General features: G+C 37.7%; 1 protein-coding gene across 5 annotated transcripts in view; it reads left to right on the forward strand.

Moving 5' to 3' along the window:
• The window catches only part of FRMD6 (FERM domain containing 6), a 107,771-nt gene that overhangs the window by 61,763 nt on the left and 22,586 nt on the right, over window positions 1-23,422 (forward strand). For 2 of the 5 annotated variants that reach the window (XM_027553744.1, XM_027553743.1), the window contains exons 2-7: window positions 6,397-6,641; window positions 12,305-12,395; window positions 15,470-15,573; window positions 16,520-16,596; window positions 19,249-19,435; window positions 22,685-22,840. In XM_027553744.1, the coding sequence (XP_027409545.1) occupies window positions 6,543-6,641; window positions 12,305-12,395; window positions 15,470-15,573; window positions 16,520-16,596; window positions 19,249-19,435; window positions 22,685-22,840 (714 nt within the window). In that variant the 5' untranslated portion in view covers window positions 6,397-6,542. The remainder of the gene's footprint in view (window positions 1-6,396; window positions 6,642-12,304; window positions 12,396-15,469; window positions 15,574-16,519; window positions 16,597-19,248; window positions 19,436-22,684; window positions 22,841-23,422) is intronic. The other 3 variants (XM_027553745.1, XM_027553747.1, XM_027553746.1) reach the window with 3 other exon arrangements.

Below are 23,422 nucleotides of genomic sequence, written 5' to 3' on the forward strand. Positions count from 1 at the left end.
CTGCCACCCAGCTTTTCAAGATACTATTTGCCTTATTTTTGTTAGGTAATAAAAATACCTTATTGACTGTTGAAATATGCCTACTAACCATGCTGATGTTATAGTAATTTTCTTATCAAATTACCACCTAACTTTTTTTAGGGTGACAGTCTCAGAATTAAGGATCTTCCATTCAAAGTGAGACTATACCTGTTGTATAAGGAGTAAATTTCTGGTGACCTAGGGTTTTTTAAATAAACTTTTTAACTTTAGAATGCTTTTAGATATATAGGACAGTGCATTTTAGATATACGGGACAGTGTTCCTCTGTACCCATGGTACCCACTTTCCCTGTTGTTAACCTGTGGTAAGAGTATGAGATCTTCATCACAACTGACAAACCAACTGATTATACTGAAGTAAAGTCCAAACTTTTACTCCAAGGTGACACAGTTTTAAAGGCTATATCCAGTAGTTTCTAAAAACTGAAAATCAGTATTGAATGTCCATACCATGTGTGAGATTCCTGATTCTTTCTTTTTTTTTTTTTTGAGATTCCTGATTCTTAAAAGAAATGAAGTAACTTTATAATTAATGGGCTTATCAGGAAGTAAGGAACTTAAAATAATGTGGGTTTAAAGTTTGAGTAGGGAAATTGACAAGTAATTGAAACGTGGGTATTCATAAAGATGTCAGGAGAAACATTAACAACCTCAGATATGCAGATGACACCACTCTAATGGCAGAAAGTGAAAAGAAACTAAAGAGCCTCTTGATGAGGGTGAAAGAGGAGAGTGAAAGAGCTGGCTTAAAACTCAACATTCAAAAAACAAAGATCATGGCATCCAGTCCCATCACTTCATGGCAAATAGAAGGGGAAAAAATAGACACAGTGACAGATTTTCTTTTCTTGGGTTCCAAAATCACTGTGGACAGTGATTATGCAATGAAATTAGAAGATGCTTGCTTCTTGGAAAGAAAGCTGTGACAAACCTAAATAGCATATTAAAAAGCAAAGACATCATTTTGCTAACAAAGGTCTGTATAGTCAAAGCTATGGTCTTTCCAAAAGTCATGTATGAGTGTGAGAGTTGGACCATAGAAAAGGCTGAGCACCAAAGAATTGATGCTTTCAAATTGTAGTGCTGGAGAAGATTCTTGAGAGTCCCTTGGACTGCACGGAGATCAAATCAGTCAATCCTAAAGGAGATCAACCCTAAATATTCATTGGAAGTACTAATGCTAAAGCTGAAGCTCCAACACTTTGGCCACCTGATGTGAAGAGCCAACTCATTGGAAAAGATGCTGATGCTGGGAAAGATTGAAGGCAGAATGAGAAAAGGGTGGCAGAAGATGAGATGGTTAGCATCACTGACTTAACAGACATGAACTTCAGCAAACTCCTGGAGATAGTAGAGGACATGGAGGCCTGGTGTTCTGCAATCCATGGGGTCACAGAGTCAGACATGACTTAGCAACTAAATGACAACAAAGATGGCAGGGTGGGGCTTGATCACCATATTAGCTGTTCTTTTGTTGTTTGGGAAATATGGTATTATAACATGGTTTGCTCTTTATAGATAATCTATCTCTAGATTATTGAACACAAGGGCTGCCCTGGAGTAGGAAATGTGCCCTCCTGGGACTGCTTCGGGACTTAGGATACAGAAGAAGTAGCCTATGGCTCAGAGGCTAAATTCTGTGGTTAAAATTGTTAAAAATTTAGTCTTAAGTCTTTCCCCTAGGACTCTCTAACTTTAAATTTTATACTGAAGCGTATTAGAGATACGGCAATTTTGCTATTTCAGTGGAACCTTTTAATCAGCTTTAATGCAGGCTTGGGTAAAGTAAATCTTAATACTGTCTCTCTTTCAGGGCTTTGCTAGTTTGCTATCCTCAAAGCAGAAAAGCAGCAATGAAGCAGCACTGCTTCTTAACTCTGCTTTTATTAAATTTTCTTTATAATCCTCTTCTAGTCCTTTTTTATACTGTACTATTGAACCATAAACAAACTAGTAAATAAAAATTGTACTCATGGAATTTTAAAATTGTTTTAATGAAGCTCTGGAAGCATCCCCATTTCAGAAGATATTTTTCCCTAGTTTGTTTTTTAAATTCTAGAAAGTAGGTCAGTAGAAATAAACCCCCTTTAATTGATTTAATTAGAAATGGAAAATTATGTGAGTAGCTCAATTTGAAGTATAGATTTAAATAATTTTACTGGGATTAATATCACTTAATGGTTTGAATTTAAATAAGTTGCATTTAATCATAGCTTATAATTTCTTGAAAAGATTTTAATATCATAAAAGTGAAAGTGAAAGTCACTCAGTCGTGTCCGACTCTTTGTGATCCCATGGACTATACCGTCCATGGAATTCTCCAGGCCAGGATACTGGAGTGGGTAGCCTTTCCCTTCTCCAGGGGATCTTCCCAACCCAGGGATTGAACCCTGGTCTCCTACCTTGCAGGTGGCTTCTTTACCAGCTGAGCTATTAGAGAAGCCCAAGAATACTGAAGTGGGTAACCTATCCCTTCTCCAGCGGATTTTCCCAACCCAGAAATTGAACCAGGGTCTCCTGCATTGCAAGTGGATTCTTTACCAACTGAGCTATCAGGGAAACTCCTATTAAATATCTCATATTTAATATCAGAGAGGAGGCCTAAGTGTTAGAATATATCTATGCATAGGGAAAAAAGTTTGCCATGAAATATAATATTTGACTATGAAATTATTTTAGAACTGTATTTCTCACATAGTATACCTGAGACTATTGTTCCTAGCTCAGTCGCTCAGTTGTGTCCAACTCTTCATGACCCCATGGACTGCAGCACGCCAGGCTTCCCTGTCCATCACCAACTCCTAGAGCTTATTCAAACTCATGTCCATCAAGTCGGTGATGCCATCCAACCATCTCGTCCTCTGTCATCCCCTTCCTTCCTGCCTTCAATGTTTCCCAGCATCAGGGTCTTTTCAAATGAGTCATTTCTTCACATCAGGTGGCCAAAGTATTGGAGTTTCAGCTTCAGCATCAGTCCTTCCAATGAATATTCAGGACCAATTTCCTTTAGGATTGCCTGGTTTGATCTCCGTGCAGTCCAGGGGACTCTCAAGAGTCTTCTCCAACCACAGTTCCAAAGCATCAGTTCTTCGGCACTCAGCTTTCTTTATAGTCCAACTCTCACATCCATACGTGACTACTGGAAAAACCATAGCTTTGACTGGACAGACCTTTGTCAACAAAGTAATGTCTCTGCTTTTTAGTATGCCATCTAGGTTGGCCATAACTTTTCTTCCAAGGAGCAACCATCTTTTAATTTCATGGCTGTAGTCATCGTCTGCAGTGATTTTGGAGTCCAAAAAAAATTAAAGTCTCTCACTGTTTCCATTGTTTCCCCATCTATTTGCCATGAAGTGATGGGATCTGATGCCTTGGTCTTAGTTTTCTGAATGTTAATTTTAAGCCAACCTTTTCATTCTCCTCTTTCACTTTCATCAAGAGGCTCTTTAGTTCTTCACTTTATGCCATAAGTTTAGTGTCATCTGCATATCTGAGGTTATTGATATTTCTCCCAGCAATCTTGATTCCAGCCCAGTGTTTCTCATGATGTACTCTGCATATAAGTTAAATAAGCAGGGTGAAAATATACATCCTTGACATACTCCTTTCCCAATTTGGAACCAGTTCATTCTTCCATGTCCGGTTCTAACCTGTTGCTTCTTGACCTGCATACAGATTTCTCAGGAGTCAGGTAAGGTGGCCTTGTATTCCCGTCTCTTTCAGAATTTTCCACAGTTTTTTGTGATCCACTCAGTCAAAGGCTTTAGCTTAGTCAGTGAAGCAGAAGTAGATGTTTTCTGGAATTCCCTTGCTTTTTCTGTGATCCAACAGATGTTGGCAATTTGATCTCTGGTTCCTCTACCTTTCGTAAATCCAGCTTGAATATCTGGAAATTCACAGTTCATGTACTGTTGAAGCCTGGCTTGGAGAATTTTGAACATTACTTTGCTAGTGTGTGAGATGAGTATGATTGTGCAGTAGTTTGAACATTCTTTGCCCTGCCCTTCTTTGGGGTTGGAATGAAAACTGACCTTTTCCAGTCCTGTGGCCGCTGCTGAGTTTTCCAAATTTCCTGACATATTGAATGCAGGACTTTCATGCATCATCTTTTAAGATTGAAATAGTTCAGCTGGAATTCCATCACCTCCACTAGCCTTGTTTGTAGTAATGCTTCCTAAGGCCGACTTGAGTTCACACTCCAGGATGTCTGGCTCTAGTGAATGATCACACCATCATAGTTATCTGGGTCATTTATACCTTTTTTGTACAGTTCTTCTGTATATTCTTGCCACCTCTTCTTAATATTTTCTGCTTCTGTTAGGTCCATAATGTTTTTGTCCTTTATTGTGCCCATCTTTGCATGAAATGTTCTCTTGGTATCTCTAATTTTCTTGAAGAGATCTCTAGTCTTTCCCATTCTATTATTTTCCTCTGTTTCTTTGCATGGTTCACTTATGGCTTTCTTTGCTTTTGAATTGTTTAAAGTGTGCATTCTACAGCTGAATGGTTGGATTTGAAGTGCAGTTAGTTTGTGTTCATAGAACACAAAGGCTAACCATTCTAGCCACCCCATACTGGAGAGAACTGTAGCACTGACCTCTGGTGACCCTGTAAGGTGATATACTGGCTACAGCCTAATGTGAAACAATTGCCTTTATGCTTTAAGAAATGTAAAATACTCCTAAGGGTCTTTTGGTCTCCTTCCTACGGAAATACTGTACATGTTTTTACTTTAGTTTTGAGTAGCTCCCTGGTGGATGGTATTTTATTTATACTTTAAAAAAAAAAATACTAGTTTACATTTACTTATGGTGCCATCTAAGAGTATATTCTCTCCTGTCTTCTTGCTGATAACAGATGGACATTGCACCAACAAATAAGCCAAGATTCTGCCTTATTTATGGTTTGATTTATATGAGCAGTGATAATAGCTCTTCTAATAAAACTATATGGTTATGCTTTCTGCCTGATAAAACTAATCCATATTCCTGGAAATTCCTACATATCCTACAAATGTAGCTGTAAAGGAACAATATAAATGATTACTACTGGTTTGACAGGCAAGTTGTCTTAACATGAAAGAAAGTGAAAAAGTGAAGTCCCTCAGTCATATCCAACTCTTTGTGACCCCATGGACTATAGCCTACCAAGCTCTTCCCTCCATGGGATTCTCCAGGCAAGAGTACTGGAGTGGGTTGCCATTTTCTTCTCCAGGGGATCTTCCCAACCCAGGGATCGAACCCTGGTCTCCTGCATTCCAGGCAGACACTTTAACCTCTGAGCCACCAGGGAAGCCCAGAAGGTATGTCTTAACATACCTTGGTTGAATAGTGTTGTATTAGGAATAATATATGAAATACTAGACACATTCATTAAAAGTAGAAAATATCCACCCGTGTTTTAAAATTATTCTTAAAGTCTTGCCAGTGCAGTGAGACATGAGACAGAAATAAAAAGTTATTGAAAATTGAAAATTGGTGATTAAGTCTTTATAACTTGCAGGCAAAATTGTTTACACTGAATATCTGAGAGAATTTAAAAAGTAAAATTACATGGTTTAATAAACTGGTTAGATATGAGAAGTATCCAAAATCCACCATATAAAATAAATACAAATATTTATTATATACTATCATGTTATTTCTGTGTGTTAGCTGGTTGGTGAAATAACAGAAAAATAAAGTTTGCATTGTCAGGTTAGGGAATGAGAAGAGAGGGCAGCATCATAAAAACTCAGGGAGAAAAAGGTTGTAAGGAGGACTTAAGAGCCTTAGTAAGTGTTGTACATACTGAGGTCAATCAAAGTGAATGCTATGGTTTCTCCTCGTGGTCTTGAGATCACTGGCTTCCTCTGGCAAAGCCACGCTGGTTAGAAGAAGGAAATGGAAGCCAGACCACAGTGGTTGAAGAAGGAATATAATGTAAGATCCAAGACATTTCTTTGAGTTTGATTGTAATGGAAGAAAAAAAGGAGAGGGATTGAGAGTTATGTTGTTATTGCTGCTTTGTCATTTTGTTCATTTATTCCAGAACCCTTCCATATGAGACTGGAAACTTCTCAAAGGCAGGCTCTGCTTTTGAAAGCCCTGCAGTACACAGTACCACCTTGAATGTAGAGACACTCATTGGCTTTATGTTAAATTCATGACTGTGAATATAAGTTTTAAAACACTTGGCAGTGGGCCAAGTACAGAGTATGTGCCCATGCGTTTTCAGTGATTAGACGAGGCGGGCCTCACTGTGAGATGTGCTGTGCCCTGTCCTGCTGCAGCTCCTCTCCCATCTGTCTATTCACCAATCTTACCATCTTCATTCACAACCTCCTTCCTTTTGGACTTTCTTTTTTTTTTTACAGCTATGAAACCTACGTAGTCGAATATCACGATGCTTCTCCTGTAGGGAGTGTGATGAGGAGCAGAGTTTGGCTTTGGAGTACTCGGAACCAGAGGAATTGCCGAGGACTCGAAGCCCAGCCCTGACCACTAGAGAGCCCACAACACAATGAACAAATTGAACTTCCATAACAATAGAGTCATGCAAGACCGCCGGAGTGTGTGTATTTTCCTTCCTAATGATGAATCTCTGAACATCATCATAAATGTGAGTAGATCCTACTTTAGAAATGTTTAAATGATGATGTTCCCACCAGTGACCACATTCAAATTATGACTTGGCTAATGATGAGATCCTCACAGAATGAGACCATTAATAATGCTGGAGAATTGGGGTATTAAGGCTGTCTACACAGGTATAAATTTGAATGATAACTTAAGTTCAGCTGTCTTTACCATTCTCTTATTTGGTAAAATTAGAGAATATCTGTTACTATATTATATATAGGAAAATAAACACTTTGCTTTTTAAAAAAACTTTTATTGAAATATAATTTTTATGGATATCTGAGTTTGCTTTTTAAATACTTTTGAGTTGTCCCCTACACACATGAAATGGTAATACATAGTTGCTAACTTTTTAACATGCATCTTGATCATTGTTTTGATAGTAGGCCGTAGCCTAAGTCTAGCCAATTTCAAGAATAGGCTGTGCATTTACTCACTAAACTTGCTTATGGTTCATGAGCTGGATGGAGTTAACTCTCTTAGTTAACCTGGACATTGAGGAATATAATACATTTTCTTTTTTGTTTTTACTTTTAAAGTTGAGTTATAATTTACTTACAGCAAAGTATAGGAATATTGAGTGTGCAGCTCTGACTTTTCCCCAGTGTATACATCCAAGTAACCATCATTCAGCTTGAGATACAGTAGATTTCTAGTGCCCCAGAAAGATCTTTTGTGATCCCTCCTAATCAATAATCTCTACCAAAAGATAATATCTATTTCTACTTCTATCACCATAGAGTAATTTTCTTATTTCTGAATTTCATGCAGCTAAAATTATGTGGTGCTCACTTTTATATCTGCTTATATTTTATATACTCAATATTTGGCCTGTGACAGTTATCCATGCTGTTGCATGTGACAGTAATTCTTTTCTTCATTTTTATATTTCATTGTATGAGTATGCCTAATTTCTTCTCCAGCTATTATTATGGGTATTAGGTTATTTTAAGTTTTGGAGGTATTACAAATAAAACAGTTATGAACATTTTATGTGTATACACATATGTATATGGGCTTCCCAGGTGACTCAGTGGTAAAAGAATCAGCCAGTGCAGGAGACATAGGAGACATGGGTTCAACCCGTGGGTCAGGAAGAAACCCTGGAGGAGGAAATGGCAACCCACTCCAGTATTCTTGCCTGGAAAATCCCATAGACGGGGGAGCCTCACGGGCTACTGTCCATGGAGTCATAAGAGTCGAACATGACTTAGCGACTGAGCACACACACATGTATATACATGTCTGGACTTATACCTGGAAGTGGATTGTGAGTCATGATGTATGCACATGTTGAGCTTTGGTAGAGACTGCTGCACAGTTTTATGTGATCGCAGTCATGCCTAGCATTTGTCAACCCCTCCCTGTTGTCAACTTTCATGTTCTTTCTTTGTATTCTGTTGGAATTAAGGAAAAAATTTCCTTAGTTCATGTCTTGAGTTAGTTCTTCTTGCTACTGTATTTTTAACCCAATTGCCACATGAAAAGAAATTTCTAAATGTTATATGGAAACTATATGACATTTAAATAGCTCCATTAAAAATTTAGAGGAAAAGATTCTGCTTATCATAATTATTTTGGTTTCATTCTATCAGTCACCAGAGTTCCTTGATTTACTAATGTAGCCTTGTTTTTGCTTAAAGGAATTGTCTGAGTATCAAACCTGCCTATTGAGTGAATTTTATCAGTCTCTTAGGCAGAATTTCTATTGATTTAGCTCTTCTATACTCAGATTACTCAAAGTTGTTTTGGATGTGTGAAGTGATAAACTGTTATTATTCCAGCATTTGGTTTTTAAAACCTAGTTAAAGTTGGCAACATTATCTCTCTTCTTCAGTTTGGGCACTGTCAGAATATATTAAAAGATAATTTACATGTATACATGAATATGTTGTTTGAGTTCTTTTGACAGTTATATAGAGAAGGTATCAACTAAAATTTTAAAATATACATAAACATATAGTATAAGCACTTAAGAAACTTCTCTCCGTTCCATTTCTGCCTTTTCACCTGGTTGAATATGTATAAATGTGTTCACATGTGTGTACACACAAAAAGTATATGGAACAAAACCTTACTGACCTCAGGTAAGTTAGAAGGAAGACTAGTCTTATTTCATGAGGAATACTAGGAGCTGGCTATAATTTTCTAAGAAATTAATTTATACTGAAATCTCAGTTGAGGAAGATAGTTATGGAGAACTGACAGACGATCCATTTGTTCCTATAGATCAGTGATTTTACAACTTGATGTCTAAAAAATTATCTGGAGAGCTTGATAAATACTCAGACTATTGGACTCCACTCCTTGGAGTTGGTGATCTAATAAGTCTAGGGCGGGACACAGGGATCTATGTTGAAATCCCTACTTCACATCTGCAACCTTGGGCAAAGTAGTTCTTTGCTTTGGTTTCCTCTTCTATAAAGTGAAAATAATCTGCTCTCCTCACAGGGACATTGTGAGCATATAAAGACATAAGAGGCTTACTTGCTTACTGCCGTGTCTGGCCTCAGTGAGTGAGCACTTAATAGAGTAGCACTTGTTTTCATTTCTTTGACCTGTATGCTCCCTCTATTAATGAAACTCAACTTCTGAACACCATGTAGACCTGTTCTTATTCCAGGGTCCGTGCATAGCCCTGCCATGTCCAGACTCCTCATTAGCAAGCGAACTGCTGGACCAAAGGAGGGAGGAGGAGGAACTGGGTTAAGTAGCTCGGGGTCCCCTCACTGCTGCAAAGCCAACTCAGGGCTGCCAAAAGGCATGTCATTTTCTACAAAGTGTCATTTTTGTCTTCAGAAAATAGCAGTGATGTTTGTAGAGTTGTGGTAGAACAGATTAACTATAACAAAAACTATTTCATTAATGGTCTCCTTTTTAAAAATCATTTCTAAACATTTTTTTTAAATGGAGAAAATCTATTCCCTGAGAAGTGTAATTGATAGAATATTGCCTTTCTGCATGGGGTAAATGTAGTTTTGATCATTTTTGATTTTCCATGAATTGAACAAATAGGGATTGTTCTAAATTATTTTAATCATCAGATAAATATTAAATATGGAAACTTGGAAATTTTTGGAAACAAAGTTATGTTAATGTAGGAGTCACAACATTTTTAAGTGATATAAATTGTGGCTAAGAGATTATATCTCTTCACTGAGACGAGAGTGAACAGTTCTTTCTCTGTAGCATATTTTAGACATTCTTGATCAACAAGCCATTAATATTGAGAATTAGATGCTGTTTTTATTAAAAAGTTCCATACAAAGTATATTTTTAGATAATGCTTTCATTCTTATCCCTAATGCCTCATAGTCTATGGCACCTTTTAAAGTTCCTATTGCTCCTAAAGATTAGAGAACTTGAAAAATTTTCAGTCAACTAAAACATAGCCTTCAAGACTCATAATATGCAAATGCAAAAAACTCAAAATTGTTTTCACAGTAGGTAAGACTTCAGAGCCACAGCCTTACTTACTTGCAGTTTTTAAACAAGAACATTGTCTTTCCTTGATAGTTGTTAAAGAGCTTTATTATGCTCCAGATACTTGATTTAAAACTAGCAGAACAATAATAATTATATAGGATGTATGGATGTATGGAGATTATTTGAACAACAGTTATACAGAGGTACAACATATTTTGTATACAGCGTGTGGTTTGGAATTTTTCTTTTAACTTTTTAATCGTATTTTATCCAAAGTACTTTGTATATGACATTTTAAAATACAGTCAAAGCTTAAGATTAAAGTCCTAGACTTCTTTAAGTCTCAAATTTGTAGTATATAATTCAGTTTTATTTAACCTTAAATACTTTTCCCATTATTTTATCATTTTCTTTATTTAAGCTTATTTATAAAGTGCAGTTTCAGTAATACGGAATTCAAATCCAAAGTCTTTTTAGTGAATGAAGGTGACACTGATTTCCTGTTGGCAAATGTATCCCCTCAGTGGTGTTGGTGGACACGTATTGATACAAATTCTTGAGTGGCACAGTATTAAATGATCTGCTCAGTGGGCCAGAGTACTGTAGTTTGTAGTCATGGACCAGAAGGAAGGTAAGAAACCCACAGGAAATCAGATCCTTGGCTTTCATTCATCAGACATTTACTGAATGCCTGCTGTATATTCTGAGTATAGAATAAGACACTGTCCCGGCTTCACGGAATTCCTGTTACTTCTAAACAGCTGAAGTGGTGCTATTTGGCCTTACATATATACATTTTGCACTTTCTAGTGGATAAAGTGCTTCAGATTGCATGTGTTCTCAGTCCCTTGGTGTGTCTGACTCTTTGCAGTCCCATGGACTGCAGCCCACCAGGCTATTCTGTCCATGGGATTACCCTGGCCAGAACACTGGAGTGGGTTGCCATGCCCTTCCCCAGGGGATCTTCCCAACCCAGGGATCGAACCTGCATCTCCTGCATTGCAGGCAGTTTCTTTACTGCTGAGCCACTGTGAATTAATAGTGAATGTGGAAAAGAGCCATAAACCTATCTTTCTTACTCCAGTTGACATTGTCACCATTCTGAATTGTTTGATTTTCAATTATTAAGAGATCTCAACATGTTTTATTTTCTGAATCTAAGTTATATATTAAAGTATGATAAAAAATCATTAATTCAAAGTTAACTAAGTTAAGATTTGTAATCATTAAAACTGTAACTGGCATGATTATTGAAGAAAGAAGTTGCAAGTTACTAGTACAAATAAGAGGAGAAATGCTACATGTAATGAACTGTCAGGTTGCACATATTTTAATAATATTTACATACAAAAATATTATAATACACAAATGAGCAAAGTTCTGAGTTACTCTCTCTGATAGTACTAACTACATGACTTCAGGCTCTCTGGGTTTTCCTTTATATGTCTGTCAAATGAAGAAATTGACCTATATGGTCTCTTAATGTCAATCCTAACACCAATAAGCTTTAGTGATTCTGAGTTCAGCAAGGCAGACTCATTACAATTATGTGTCCCCCAAAATGCTTCATTCAGTATTTGAAAAGTCAATAAAACTGTGTCTTTTAAAGACTGTTTTATCTTTCAGCATGTGACTTTTCAGAATAACTTAACCTTAACTCCATGTTCCAAATTAACATGATTTTATTATTATACTAGGACTCAGAAAAGAACCTGGTTTAGTACTTAAAAGATATGTCAATGAAAGTGATTGATTAAAGTAAATAAAAGCTAGGTATTCACTCATCGTGTGGTACATGAGCATTTTGTTTAAACCACCATGATGAAAACTTTCCTTGTAAAAATACTTGCCAAATTAATAATTTTGATAATTAATAATTTTGATCATTTGATTAGATTATTTTGGTTTCCTTCTGAAATACATATTTATCATGCACTATGGCTATAGAGTAAAGCCTTGTCCATGTGTCCTCAGATTTGTGAGTCTTGTACAAGATTGCACTGGTACTTTATTACCATGTTGTAGAAATTTGTATTGTGATCATCATTACTGAAACAGCTGTAGTGATTTCCATAAACCAACTGTTGTTTTGCTAGTGTCAGCTTGTCCCTTCGGCATATATTTAGGATGCATTACATTGCCTGATTGTGGCTCACTGTTTGGACTTGGCTGAATTATTAAGTTGTGTTTGTTTTATTTTTGTCTTTTTTCCCATAGGTCAAAATTCTGTGTCACCAGTTACTGGTCCAGGTGTGTGACCTACTCAGGCTAAAGGACTGTCACCTCTTTGGACTCAGTGTTATACAAAGTAAGTCTCAGTCCTGTCTCTGATGGAGTTAGCCAACTCTCCCTGAGGAAATGGCATTTTATAGCTGTAACTTAATTGAGCATATTGTTATGTAATTGTGATTGTCAAAGTACTTGTAATCTTGGCTTTTAATCTAGTATTCATATTTTAAACTCAACTGCTGTGTATTTCTTCTATGATTTAGAATTTTAGGTCTTGAATTTATTATGGTTTGAACTCAAAAACTGGTTCCTCTTTACAAGTCTAGATTTTATGCATTTGCTCTTTTGTGTTTTAATGAACCCAACTAGGAAATTACCTTGGTTATTTTTGTAATTTAATTTGTTTTGTAATTTTTGACATTAAAAGACATGTAGACATAATAAACCTGACTTTTCTCTATTCCAATTCTCTTACTGTTGAAGATATAGTATAACAAAGTGATCTATTAATTTACTCTTATTTTCTTTTTTCCTTCCTTTATCCCTTCTCTTTTTTTTCCAGTCAAAACATATAACTCGGAGATAAGGGATCGGTTTCTTCTGTATACTTTACATGGAAAAGATTTTCAAGTAAAGGGCTCCATATAAGCTTTCTCTGCCAGTGACACCTTAGTTAGAGTTAAGTTCCCAGAGTTTAAGTGTAGCCATTCCTTAAAACTTTTTTCTTTCAAATCATACTTTAAAATTTCTCTAATTTAGTCTTCTAGATGCCAAAAAACCTTTCAGATCTTTGCTCAGTTTTTCAAGGAAACCTTTTTTGTGAAATGTTGCTCAGTTTTTCAAGAAAACCTTTTTTGTGAAATGTAGCTGTATTTTGTATTTGGATATGAATTATTTTCTACTACTGAAATTGGTTTCAATTTAAAGGTTTATGATATCTTGAGAATCTGGTTAGTACCATAAAATGCTCAGATCTCCCAGATTGGAAAGTATATCATGATGAGCTGATCAACAAGTTCAGCTCCAAAATGTGAGCTGTTTTCATTTATCTAAAAAGACTGCTCTAAAGAGGCCAGAGACCGTGGAGCAGGGAACACGTCAAGAAGAAAGGAACCATCTGTATGTCTTCTTTGGAGAAATGTCTGTTTAGTTCTTTGGCCCATTTTTTGATTGGGTCGTTTATTTTGCTGGAATTGAGCTGCAGGAGTTGCTTGTATATTTTCGAGATTAGTTCTTTGTCAGTTGCTTCATTTGCAAAACCACAATGAGGTACCACTTCACGCCAGTCAGAATGGCTGCTATCCAAAAGTCTACAAGCAATAAGTGCTGGAGAGGGTGTGGAGAAAAGGGAACCCTCTTACACTGTTGGTGGGAATTCAAGCTAGTATAGCCACTATGGAGAACAGTGTGGAGATTCCTTAAAAAACTGGAAATAGAACTGCCTTATGACCCAGCAATCCCACTACTGGGCATACACACTGAGGAAACTAGAATTGAAAGAGACACGTGTACCCCAGTGTTGATTGCAGCACTGTTTATAATAGCCAGGACATGGAAGCAACCTAGATGTCCATCAGCAGACGAATGGATAAGAAAGCTGTGGTGCATATACACAGTGGAGTATTACTCAGCCATTAAAAAGAATACATTTGAATCAGTTCTAATGAGGTGGATGAAACTGGAGCCTATTAGAAGAGAGATTGCAGGATGATGCAAGAACTTTGGAACAGGCATCAGATGACCTGGTTCTGATTCAGGTTCTACCACTAGCTAGCTATGTGGCTTTAGACATGTCCCTTGCCTTCTCTCCATTTCAGTTTTCTCTCATGTCAAATAGAAATCACTGCTTCACCTGCTTTGCAGGACTGATGTGTGCTTGAGAAAGTATACAGCTCTGGTCAAACTGCTGGATGGTAGAAACACAGTGGTAGTTTAAAAAACTATGCATGTGCCATCATGGCGAGCAGTCTCAGTTCTATTCATTATGTTGCTTCATGTGATAAATGGATTTTAGTAGCATCTTCTTATCTCTCGGACTTCTTCTTTGCCCCTTTCATCCACGCTGGTTGACTTATTATGACATTCATTGACAAAGAGTGGCTTTACCCTTCCTATTCTAGTCAAATGTTTGACTTGTTCTGTCAAACTGCAGTATTCAGTCATGAGTGACAGTGTGGGCATGTGTTACCTTGGAGTAGTCAAAGAGACGGACTTTTCTTCCACAACAAGTACATTTTTATGCAGGACTTTCCATGAGCATGACCCCAGGGTGATGGTTAGAGGAAAAGGAAGGAGTTAAAAAAAAATTTTTTTTGGAAAACTTTGTACAAGATAGGAATACTTTTCATATGAAATATCTCTGTTTAAAAGAGTCCATTTGAGAAATCTGAAAAATTTTGCACTTTTTACCAGCTAGTTTTCACATGTTTAGATCATTTTTGCATGAGTTAGTTAGCAGTCTTATTTTCTGCTCATCTTAAGAACATCATTCCCTTGAAGAAATATTTTGGCATCCATTCTTGTTTTGCATAAGATTATTTTCTTCTTCCCACAAGATCAACCCCAAAAGCAGCGCAAGTAATGCTTTATCATTTTGACATTCTGGGTTTTATGTGGATAGCGCAGAGAAGGAATAGTATTAGAGACTTCTTTTCACAAAACACATGGGTCAAGCTGCTCACTTGAAAACAAATCGGTTATCATCAGTTTTTTTTAGTTTCTTACATAGCAATTAAGATGCTGTTTCTGCCCTTTTTTATTACTTTGCACTTATGAGATGGATCCTCTGTGAACCAAACAAAAGCATGTTTTTCTAAGACTGAGTAACACCACAGTGTTGGAAGTTAAACTATGTTATAATGACCATGGAAACTAAGTAAAAGCAAGAATAGGAATCTAGTATTTCTTCTAAGTGTTAACATTTTCAGTGATACATGTTCTGTATTGCAAAAGCAAAATAATAATGTCATTAATAGCTATCCCACAGAACCTTGTATCTTTTTACGTTTTCAGTTTTCTTGGTGATATGTGACTTTAGAGTACATTCAGAAAGCTTGAGGCTTTTTTTGAAAAACCCATTTCTTTGTATATTCTTTTCTTTAAAAAAAAAATCTATCCTTTATCACCTGGTCTCCTTTTTTTTTTAATGTGCAGATAATGAACACGTGTATATGGAGTTGTCACAAAAGCTTTATAAGTATTGTCCAAAAGAATGGAAGAAAGAAGCCAGCAAGGTACGACAATACGAAGTCACTTGGGTGAGATTATCAGCAAAATTATTTTGATTTTTAAAAAAGGTTTATTTTAGCTGTTATACATTAGGAAAACATCTTAACACTTTATACAGTAAAGATTTGGAAAGGGATATGAATTATAAGTTCTAAAATATCACATTAGCGAAGGATTAATAGCTTATAACATGTAGCAAAAGATTTTGAACATCTGCTAAAATAGTATTGGACAATAACTTTTCCATAACCTTGGGATAATGTTTTGAAATGAAAATCATGGGAAAAGTATTTGCTCCTCTTCTTTGGCCACATTAGTTGTCAAAACTGACTGTCTAGAAGTTATTAGTCATTTTAAAATCTGCTTTTACTATCTTTACATTGATATTTTATTACTTTATTGAACCCATGCCTTGTATTTGCATAGGAGAGCATTCACTGGGAATTTACCTAGTGTTCTCAAGATTACCCTCACAAAACAGTAATAATCCCCAGTGTGTAATCCTTGATCCTCCAATTTGTATTTAAGAATTCTTGGAGTAAACTGAAGGCTACTTCAAAGCCAACTACAAAGTAAGGAACATGAATGTCTAAATAAACAAACAGCATGTTAGAATTTGGTATGTGGAATGTCAGAGGAACAGGAGAACATTGTAATGAGGAGCAAATGGTCACCACAGGGGACAGAGCTGGGAGAGGAGCTGGATCTCAGCTAGAACTTTCCACTGGCATTTATTTTTATCTTCCCGTATGTTGTCACTGGCATTACAGTGAATGAGTATCAGATAGTGATGATGCTTTATAACTTCCTGTTTCTGCATGGACAACTTTATACCTATTGGAAGCCCCTACTCATTAGAAGTAGGTCAAACCTTTCAATGTTTAAAAAGTGTCTTAAAAATGATATTTGTTGTTTTTGAAACCCACTTTTAAAGTAACTAAAAACAGCCTGATTTTTACACGTGTCTTTGTTTAGGGAATTGATCAGTTTGGACCTCCTATGATCATCCACTTCCGTGTGCAGTATTATGTGGAAAATGGTCGATTGATCAGGTATGAGGACAAGGAGAAATTCCAGACCTTTCATTTTCCACAGTACTCATCTTCTAATGTATCAAATAAAGTACTTCTGTTTATTGTTTGTCTCCACCTGCTAGAATATAAAACAGCAGGGAGATTTTCTTTTTTAATTAATTTACTTGGCTGCACAGGGTCTTAGTTGCAGCACACAAGCTCTGAGTTTCAGCTTGTGGGATCTTAGTTCCCTGACTAGGGATCAAACCTGGACCCCCTGCATTGGGAGCACAGAGTCTTAACCACTGGACCATCAGAGAAGTCCCAAGAACAGGGTTGTTTTTTTTTTTTTTAAAAAACACTTTGGCACACACATGTATCTTCAGTCCCTAAAACAGAGGTAACAGTAGACACTCAATACATATTTGTTGAATGAACGAGTTGTTAGACTATCAGTGAAGTTGTTAACAGTATCACAGCTCACATTTTCTCTTCTCTACATTTTCCATAACAGATCAGTCACTGAAAAGGTACTTCCTTTAAGGAAGAACTAGCACTTTTGTGAAAAGAGGAGAGGTTGGTTAATGCATTGTTTTCTTTTCGGGTGGTGATGTGAGAAAAGGGACAGCAGCAAGAACTCTGTCCTATACAAATGCATGGGTGTTTATATCGCCTGGTTTTCTTTTCACCTTTGGGGTCTTGCTTCTGTTCTTGGCAGTATCTTTAAAGCTAAGATTACACCCAGTGGAGCTATCCTCTGAGAATCTTAGATGCAGTTCGGCGAGGGCAGGTAACTGATTCCTTTTCTGGAGGTGGGTGCCTGAATATTACTCTGCACATGATACAGACCCAGAAGTCACCAGTTCAGAAGCTCAGATTAACATTTTATATGAGGTTACAGTGCTGGAAGATTTTCAGAGGTGATTTTGTCACCTGGTAGAAATTACTAGAAATGTGAACTCTGTTTTTCACTTATTTTAAAATTTTGAGAAACTCTATGTAAAAGGGACAAATATACATTTAACTAATGAGTTGTATCTGAGATTTGCTCTTAATATTTATATTATTGCCACATGCAAATTAAAAAGTAAAAAATATGAGCCCATAAAGGATGTTTTTAAAGGCAGAGAAACCTTTTTAGTTATTCTCAGTTTGTATAAAATCTTCACTCAGTGTACTTAATTGGAATGGAATGTGCTGGAAAGAAGAAAAATATAGTATTGAGCCATTAATTAGCCCCCTGGGACTAATGAATGTTTCATTAACCCCTATACTTCTGCCCTTTTCTCCAGTGATTAGCTAGTCCAAACGCTGTGTACTCAGCATTATACAAAGAAGTGCTCTGAAAAGTACTCTGTCCCAAGAGGAAAAAAATTACATAAATGCTTTATTTTTAAATTCTTCATTCTTAAACATGATCTTGGTTAAAATAAACCCATATGTTTTTATTATCATCAACTAATGAGCTATGAATCTCAGGTAAACATTCAACCTAAAATAATAGGGAGGCAAATACTCATTAAATACATAACACAAACACACACATTTTTCCCCCTTGCATTTTTACTTTGATCACAGAGGCGTCCTGTTTGCCTGTGACATTTTTTGGAGCTTGACTGTGTTTTTACCCAGTCAGCACTCTTTAGTGTATTTAATGGGGACTATATTTATTTCTGACCTCAACAGATTGTAATGAGTGCACTATTACTGTTTCCGTTTGTGAGGACTATTATGATTTTGTGGCTGCTGCTGCTTAGCTAAGTCACTTCAGTCATGTCCGACTCTGTGCGACCCCATAGACGGCAGCCTACCAGGCTCCCCAGTCCCTGGGATTCTCAAAGCAAGAACACTGGAGTGGGTTGCCATTTCCTTCTCCAATGCATAAAGTGAAAAGTGAAAGTGAAGTCGCTCAGTCACGTCCAACTCTTTGCAACCCCATGGACTGTAGTCGACCAGGCTCCTCTGTCCATGGGATTTCCCAGGCAAGAATACTGGAGTGGGGTGCCATTGCCTTCTCCGGATTTTGTGGCATGTACCTATAAAAACACACCCATAAAGTAACATCTGCTTAATTAAAAAAAAAAAAGGATTTTAAGAGAATTTTCAGTTCATTCACTTTTAGAGGGAAAAAAACTATAGTCAAGCAAATTTTTTCCAGTACAGCATATAAATAGAAATATTTTTTAAAGGGCCTAATGTATTTGTAATTTGCTCAGATGAAAAACAAAACAAAAAAGGACACATGACATTAAAACCAGGATTGTCCTTATTTATGTTGCGTGTGCAGCATTGTGGTAGCAAAGTTATTTTAATACAGACAACGAATGCCTAGGCTTCTCTTCTAATACTTGTTCAATGTAGTATTTATTTACCACATTGGAGTGGCATGATTTAGATCTTGTTTCCATCATCAGAATGAATCAAGTGCCGCAGGCCTCAGGAAATGTTGCTTTTGCAGTCTGGGTCGTCTGGCCTGGGGTCCTGTCTCCCTGAGGCCTGAGGGAAGCAGCCATCAGGCAGCCATCAGGTGTTGACACAGCCTCCCCCTCTTCAGCAAGTGAGGCGGGGGAGGAGGAGGGGACAGAGCAGAAGAGCTCCCGTCCCCAGATGGGCAGCAGGATTTGCGCTCTGTTTACATGCGTTTAGATTGTTCCATCAAAATGTGAGTTCTGCTTTCTTTTGTTTTCCTAGTGACAGAGCAGCAAGATACTATTACTACTGGCACCTGAGAAAGCAAGTTCTGCATTCGCAGTGTGTGCTCCGAGAGGAGGCCTACTTCCTGCTGGCAGCCTTTGCGCTGCAGGCTGATCTTGGGAACTTCAAAAGGAATAAGCACTATGGAAAGTACTTTGAGCCCGAGGCTTACTTCCCATCTTGGGTAGGCACTGTTTTCAGATCTAAAGCATTTGCTCTAGCACATTTCTAGTTCATTGTTCTAGTTCAATAGAGACATATCAACCCCTAAAATGTCTACCCTCTATGTTAGACACATTGCGAGGCGCAATGGTAATGACAAAGAAACTAGTAGCAACCAGAAATAGTCAAGCTACTCATGCAGCTTCAAGAACTGGGAAGCCAGGTGTTTAATGGCCCACACACCCTCCATGACACCCGGGTACACATTTCACACTTGAGAGCGTGGCACACACAGTCTCTCCACCAACTCGACCTGTACGTGGGTAATGAGGAAGAGGATGGCTGTCCATCCTGCAGATGCTGGAACTGGGAATTTGTCAGCCTTCTTTTGAGATTTACTCAGCTTTGACTTTCTTATTTACTCTTAATTCAAGCAGCATATTTCCCCTTCAGGAGGAGAAAAACACTGTTCTTTAAAAAGCGACATCATTCACAACTTTTCCTGTGCTGAGAAAACAAATATAAGTGAACTGCTTGTGCCTTCCACCATCTCCTTCACTATCAAAGGAGGAGCCACCCCCTTCCTTCAGCAAGAAAATATAGGTTATTTGAGCACTGACTGTCTCAGCCATGTTTTCCTCCACCATACTCTGCTGATATCACTTCCCGTTCTTCCTCCAGGTCTCTGCTGAGGCATCTCTCCTGTATCTTCAGCCTCTACTTGAACTAACTCGGTTCACACCTTCCTATCTTCAGAGGAGGAAGGAGGGAGGGAAAGAAGAGCTACCTATCTCTCCTTCCCTTCTCAGTAAAGCTTCTTGAAAAAGTGATGTGAATTTGATGTTTTAACATCTTTACTTCGACATGTACTCCTCAACCGACATCTATCTGCCTTCTTTCCTCACCAGCCCCTCCACTATGGCGTTGTCCTTAGGGCCAGCAGTGACCTTTAAGTTGCCAAATCCAGTGGACACTTTTCACATCTTTTCCTGGGTTTCTCTGCTGTGATTGACACTTAGTCACTCCTATCCCAGGAGACCTCCTCCAAATTGATGCTTTTTACAACCACATATGTGCTGGCACCTCCCGAATCCATTTCTCTCCCTTATGTCTGTAAGACAGATGTTTACCCATAGGCACCTCAAACTCACAGTGCCCCAGATCAAATTTATCTGCTTCCCACCTCAGTTCTGTGTGTTCCTACCTCTGTGTTCATAACCTCAGCCAGTGGCCCTGGTCACCTAGAAACTTAAGAGTCATTCAGGCTCTTCCTTAACACTCTTCTTTTACCTTGCCCCATCTAGTCAGGAGAACATCCTCTAATATAAACCCTTGATTCCCCAGCACTCAACTTAGGAAATAAAATTCTCTTGTATTTTTGTTGCTGTTAACTTCCTAAACATTACTGCATCCCCACCCCAACCCAGGTCATGACTCCTCCCATTTCCCAGGTGCCAGCTCTCGTCAGCACTCACCAGTGGACACTTGTCCCTGCTCCAGGCTTTACTTCACAGCTTGCAGAGAAGTCGATTTTGCTTCTGATTTAAACCTTCACCTACAGAGTGAAAGCCTGAGTGCCAAACATGACCTAGGAACTTCCCAGCTCATGGTCCCTGCCAGATTTTTCACCTTCCTCTCTGGTTGTCCTGCACCTCATGTGTTGTGCTTCAGCAACACTCAGCATTACTGTGTCTCCACAACTCCTGTAGTTTGGCACTTTGGGCCTTTCTGCCTGCAGCTTCTTTAGCTGGTGAGGCACCCTCCCTGTTTTACCTGGCTACTCCTGCTCATTGGCCCAGGTGTGTTCTCTGGATGGACTGTCTAGGTGCCCAGGGCCCTTCCTCTGGGCTCAATAAGACCCTGAACAAAAGTATTTTATTTTCAAATATTCTGCTTATCTCTTGCACCCAGTAATCTGAGTGTTTCTTAAGATATCCTAAAGAACAGGTGTAAACTTAACCTTTTCTGTTTCTTCAGCATTTCACATCATGGTGCTCAATACAAGCTTTGGTTCATGGGCTGACTGTGCTTCAGTTGTTGAAGAAAAACCAGAGGGCATCAAGCTATTACATAGCAGTGCCTGTGGGACCAAAAGTAGCCAGTATTTCCATTCTCTAGTTGTCATCAGGTTCTCATGGACTCTTGGTCTTTAAAGCAGAGCTTCCTGATTAGTGTGCCATGGCGCCCAGGGTACTGAGACCAGCTTCCTTGACCCTTGTGATCACCAGAACCACCTATTACATATACCTCACTGCCCTTTCAAATACTATTTTCTATGGGTTATTTGACCTGAAAAAGGTTGATAAGCACTGATTTAAATGATCTCCATGAAAAAGGAATCTAGAAAGAAAAAATCTATAATGAGTTATCAGCAAAACTTGATTATTGGCCAATAATTCATCATGTTTAATTCTCCTTAAAATAGTCATAGGAAGAAAAATATGTCAACTATAAAAACTGATAAAACTAAAAATTCTCTAATTTTTAAATTCTGATCATTTTGAGCACTAAAAATGCTTTTTGTTCACTTTGCATACTTCTTTCCATCTTTTATAATCTTCATGAAGTCAGCTAAGACTTTTAACTTACCAACACCTTTTTTTTGAGCCTGTAGCTACTGGGCACTATATATTTTTGAAATCTGAAAGCTTAGACTACTGTCTGATGAAAACTGAAGTCGCAGTAAATTGTAATGAATATTTGGGTGAAATTGTTTTCTCCTAAGCATTTGAGTAGAGTGTTCTTATCAGCCTCTTATGCAGAAACCAGAAATGTTTCTAAGAATTCCTTGCAGTCCTCTGCCTTCTTTGGATTAACATTGAGAGCCTCCCACTTTGTGGCTGTAATTTTAGAAGAGTTAAGTAGGATCCAGAACCTGAAGATGTGCTAACAGTAGCTGTATTTCATGGTACCAATAATTCTGCAAGTATAAACAATGATGTGGGCAAAATTGTGCAAGTTTGCATGGTTTTTCTTTGTTAGTGATTTTAAAGCCAAGAGAACATATTTTTCCCATTTCTTATGATTTTTCTTCTTAGATATGAAGTACTACAGCTAAACTGACTCTGTACCTTCTAGTATTAGCTTGTTCAGCCTAGTAACGTCACAGATGGTCAAAAGAGTATCAGTGTGAGAATTTCCTGGTGGAAATCAGCCAGTTTCAAGGGCCTATTTTTGGTTCTCGGCCTTTCATCATTTGCAGGGTGAGGGTCGTGTTATACTTGAATCCTTCCAACAAATGTTGCATTGCGCTCCCCTTGTATCCCAACAGGTTGTTTCCAAGAGAGGGAAGGACTACATCCTGAAGCACATTCCAAACATGCACAAAGATCAGTTTGCACTGACAGCTTCTGAGGCTCATCTTAAATATATCAAAGAGGCTGTCCGACTGGATGACGTCGCTGTTCACTACTACAGATTGTATAAGGTACAAAACTGCAGTACGTCTGCAGCTGTATCTTCTTGATCAGGAGAAGTTTTTTTTTTTTTTAAGTTTTGGTTGTTTTTAAAATGGGTTTTTAAAAGAATTTTTATTTGAACTGCTGTTTGTCGTCATAAGTCAGTCTTGGAGTCAGTGATGTTTTTCTTTGGGCCTGGAAGCAGGAGTGAGTCTTTTTCATGGTTCTGATATTGAGATGACAAGTGGCTGTAAATTGTGCTTTTGATTTTTCAGTGATTATGAAATAGTTATTCTCCTCCTTCCCAAATCTGCATTTCTGCCTTGGGGAGTAATGTTTACTACTTCTTTGATCAGTAATTATTTAATAAGTGAAGCCACACCTGCACTGTATCCATTAGTAATAAGAGCACCACCACAGCAGCTAATGTTTATTGAGTTTTGTATTTATGGGAACACTTCATATCTATCCTTTTTTAAAAAATACTCATAACTCTATAAGATAGGACTGTAATCTTCATTTTACAATCAGGGATACATACCAAAGATCACAAAACTAGTAAAAGACAGGAGTCAACCCATGTCTGCTTACAAGAACCTTTGCGCCTGAAT

This window comes from Bos indicus x Bos taurus, chromosome 10, assembly GCF_003369695.1.
Source record: "Bos indicus x Bos taurus breed Angus x Brahman F1 hybrid chromosome 10, Bos_hybrid_MaternalHap_v2.0, whole genome shotgun sequence".
In the NCBI taxonomy this organism is placed as follows: domain Eukaryota; kingdom Metazoa; phylum Chordata; class Mammalia; order Artiodactyla; family Bovidae; genus Bos; species Bos indicus x Bos taurus.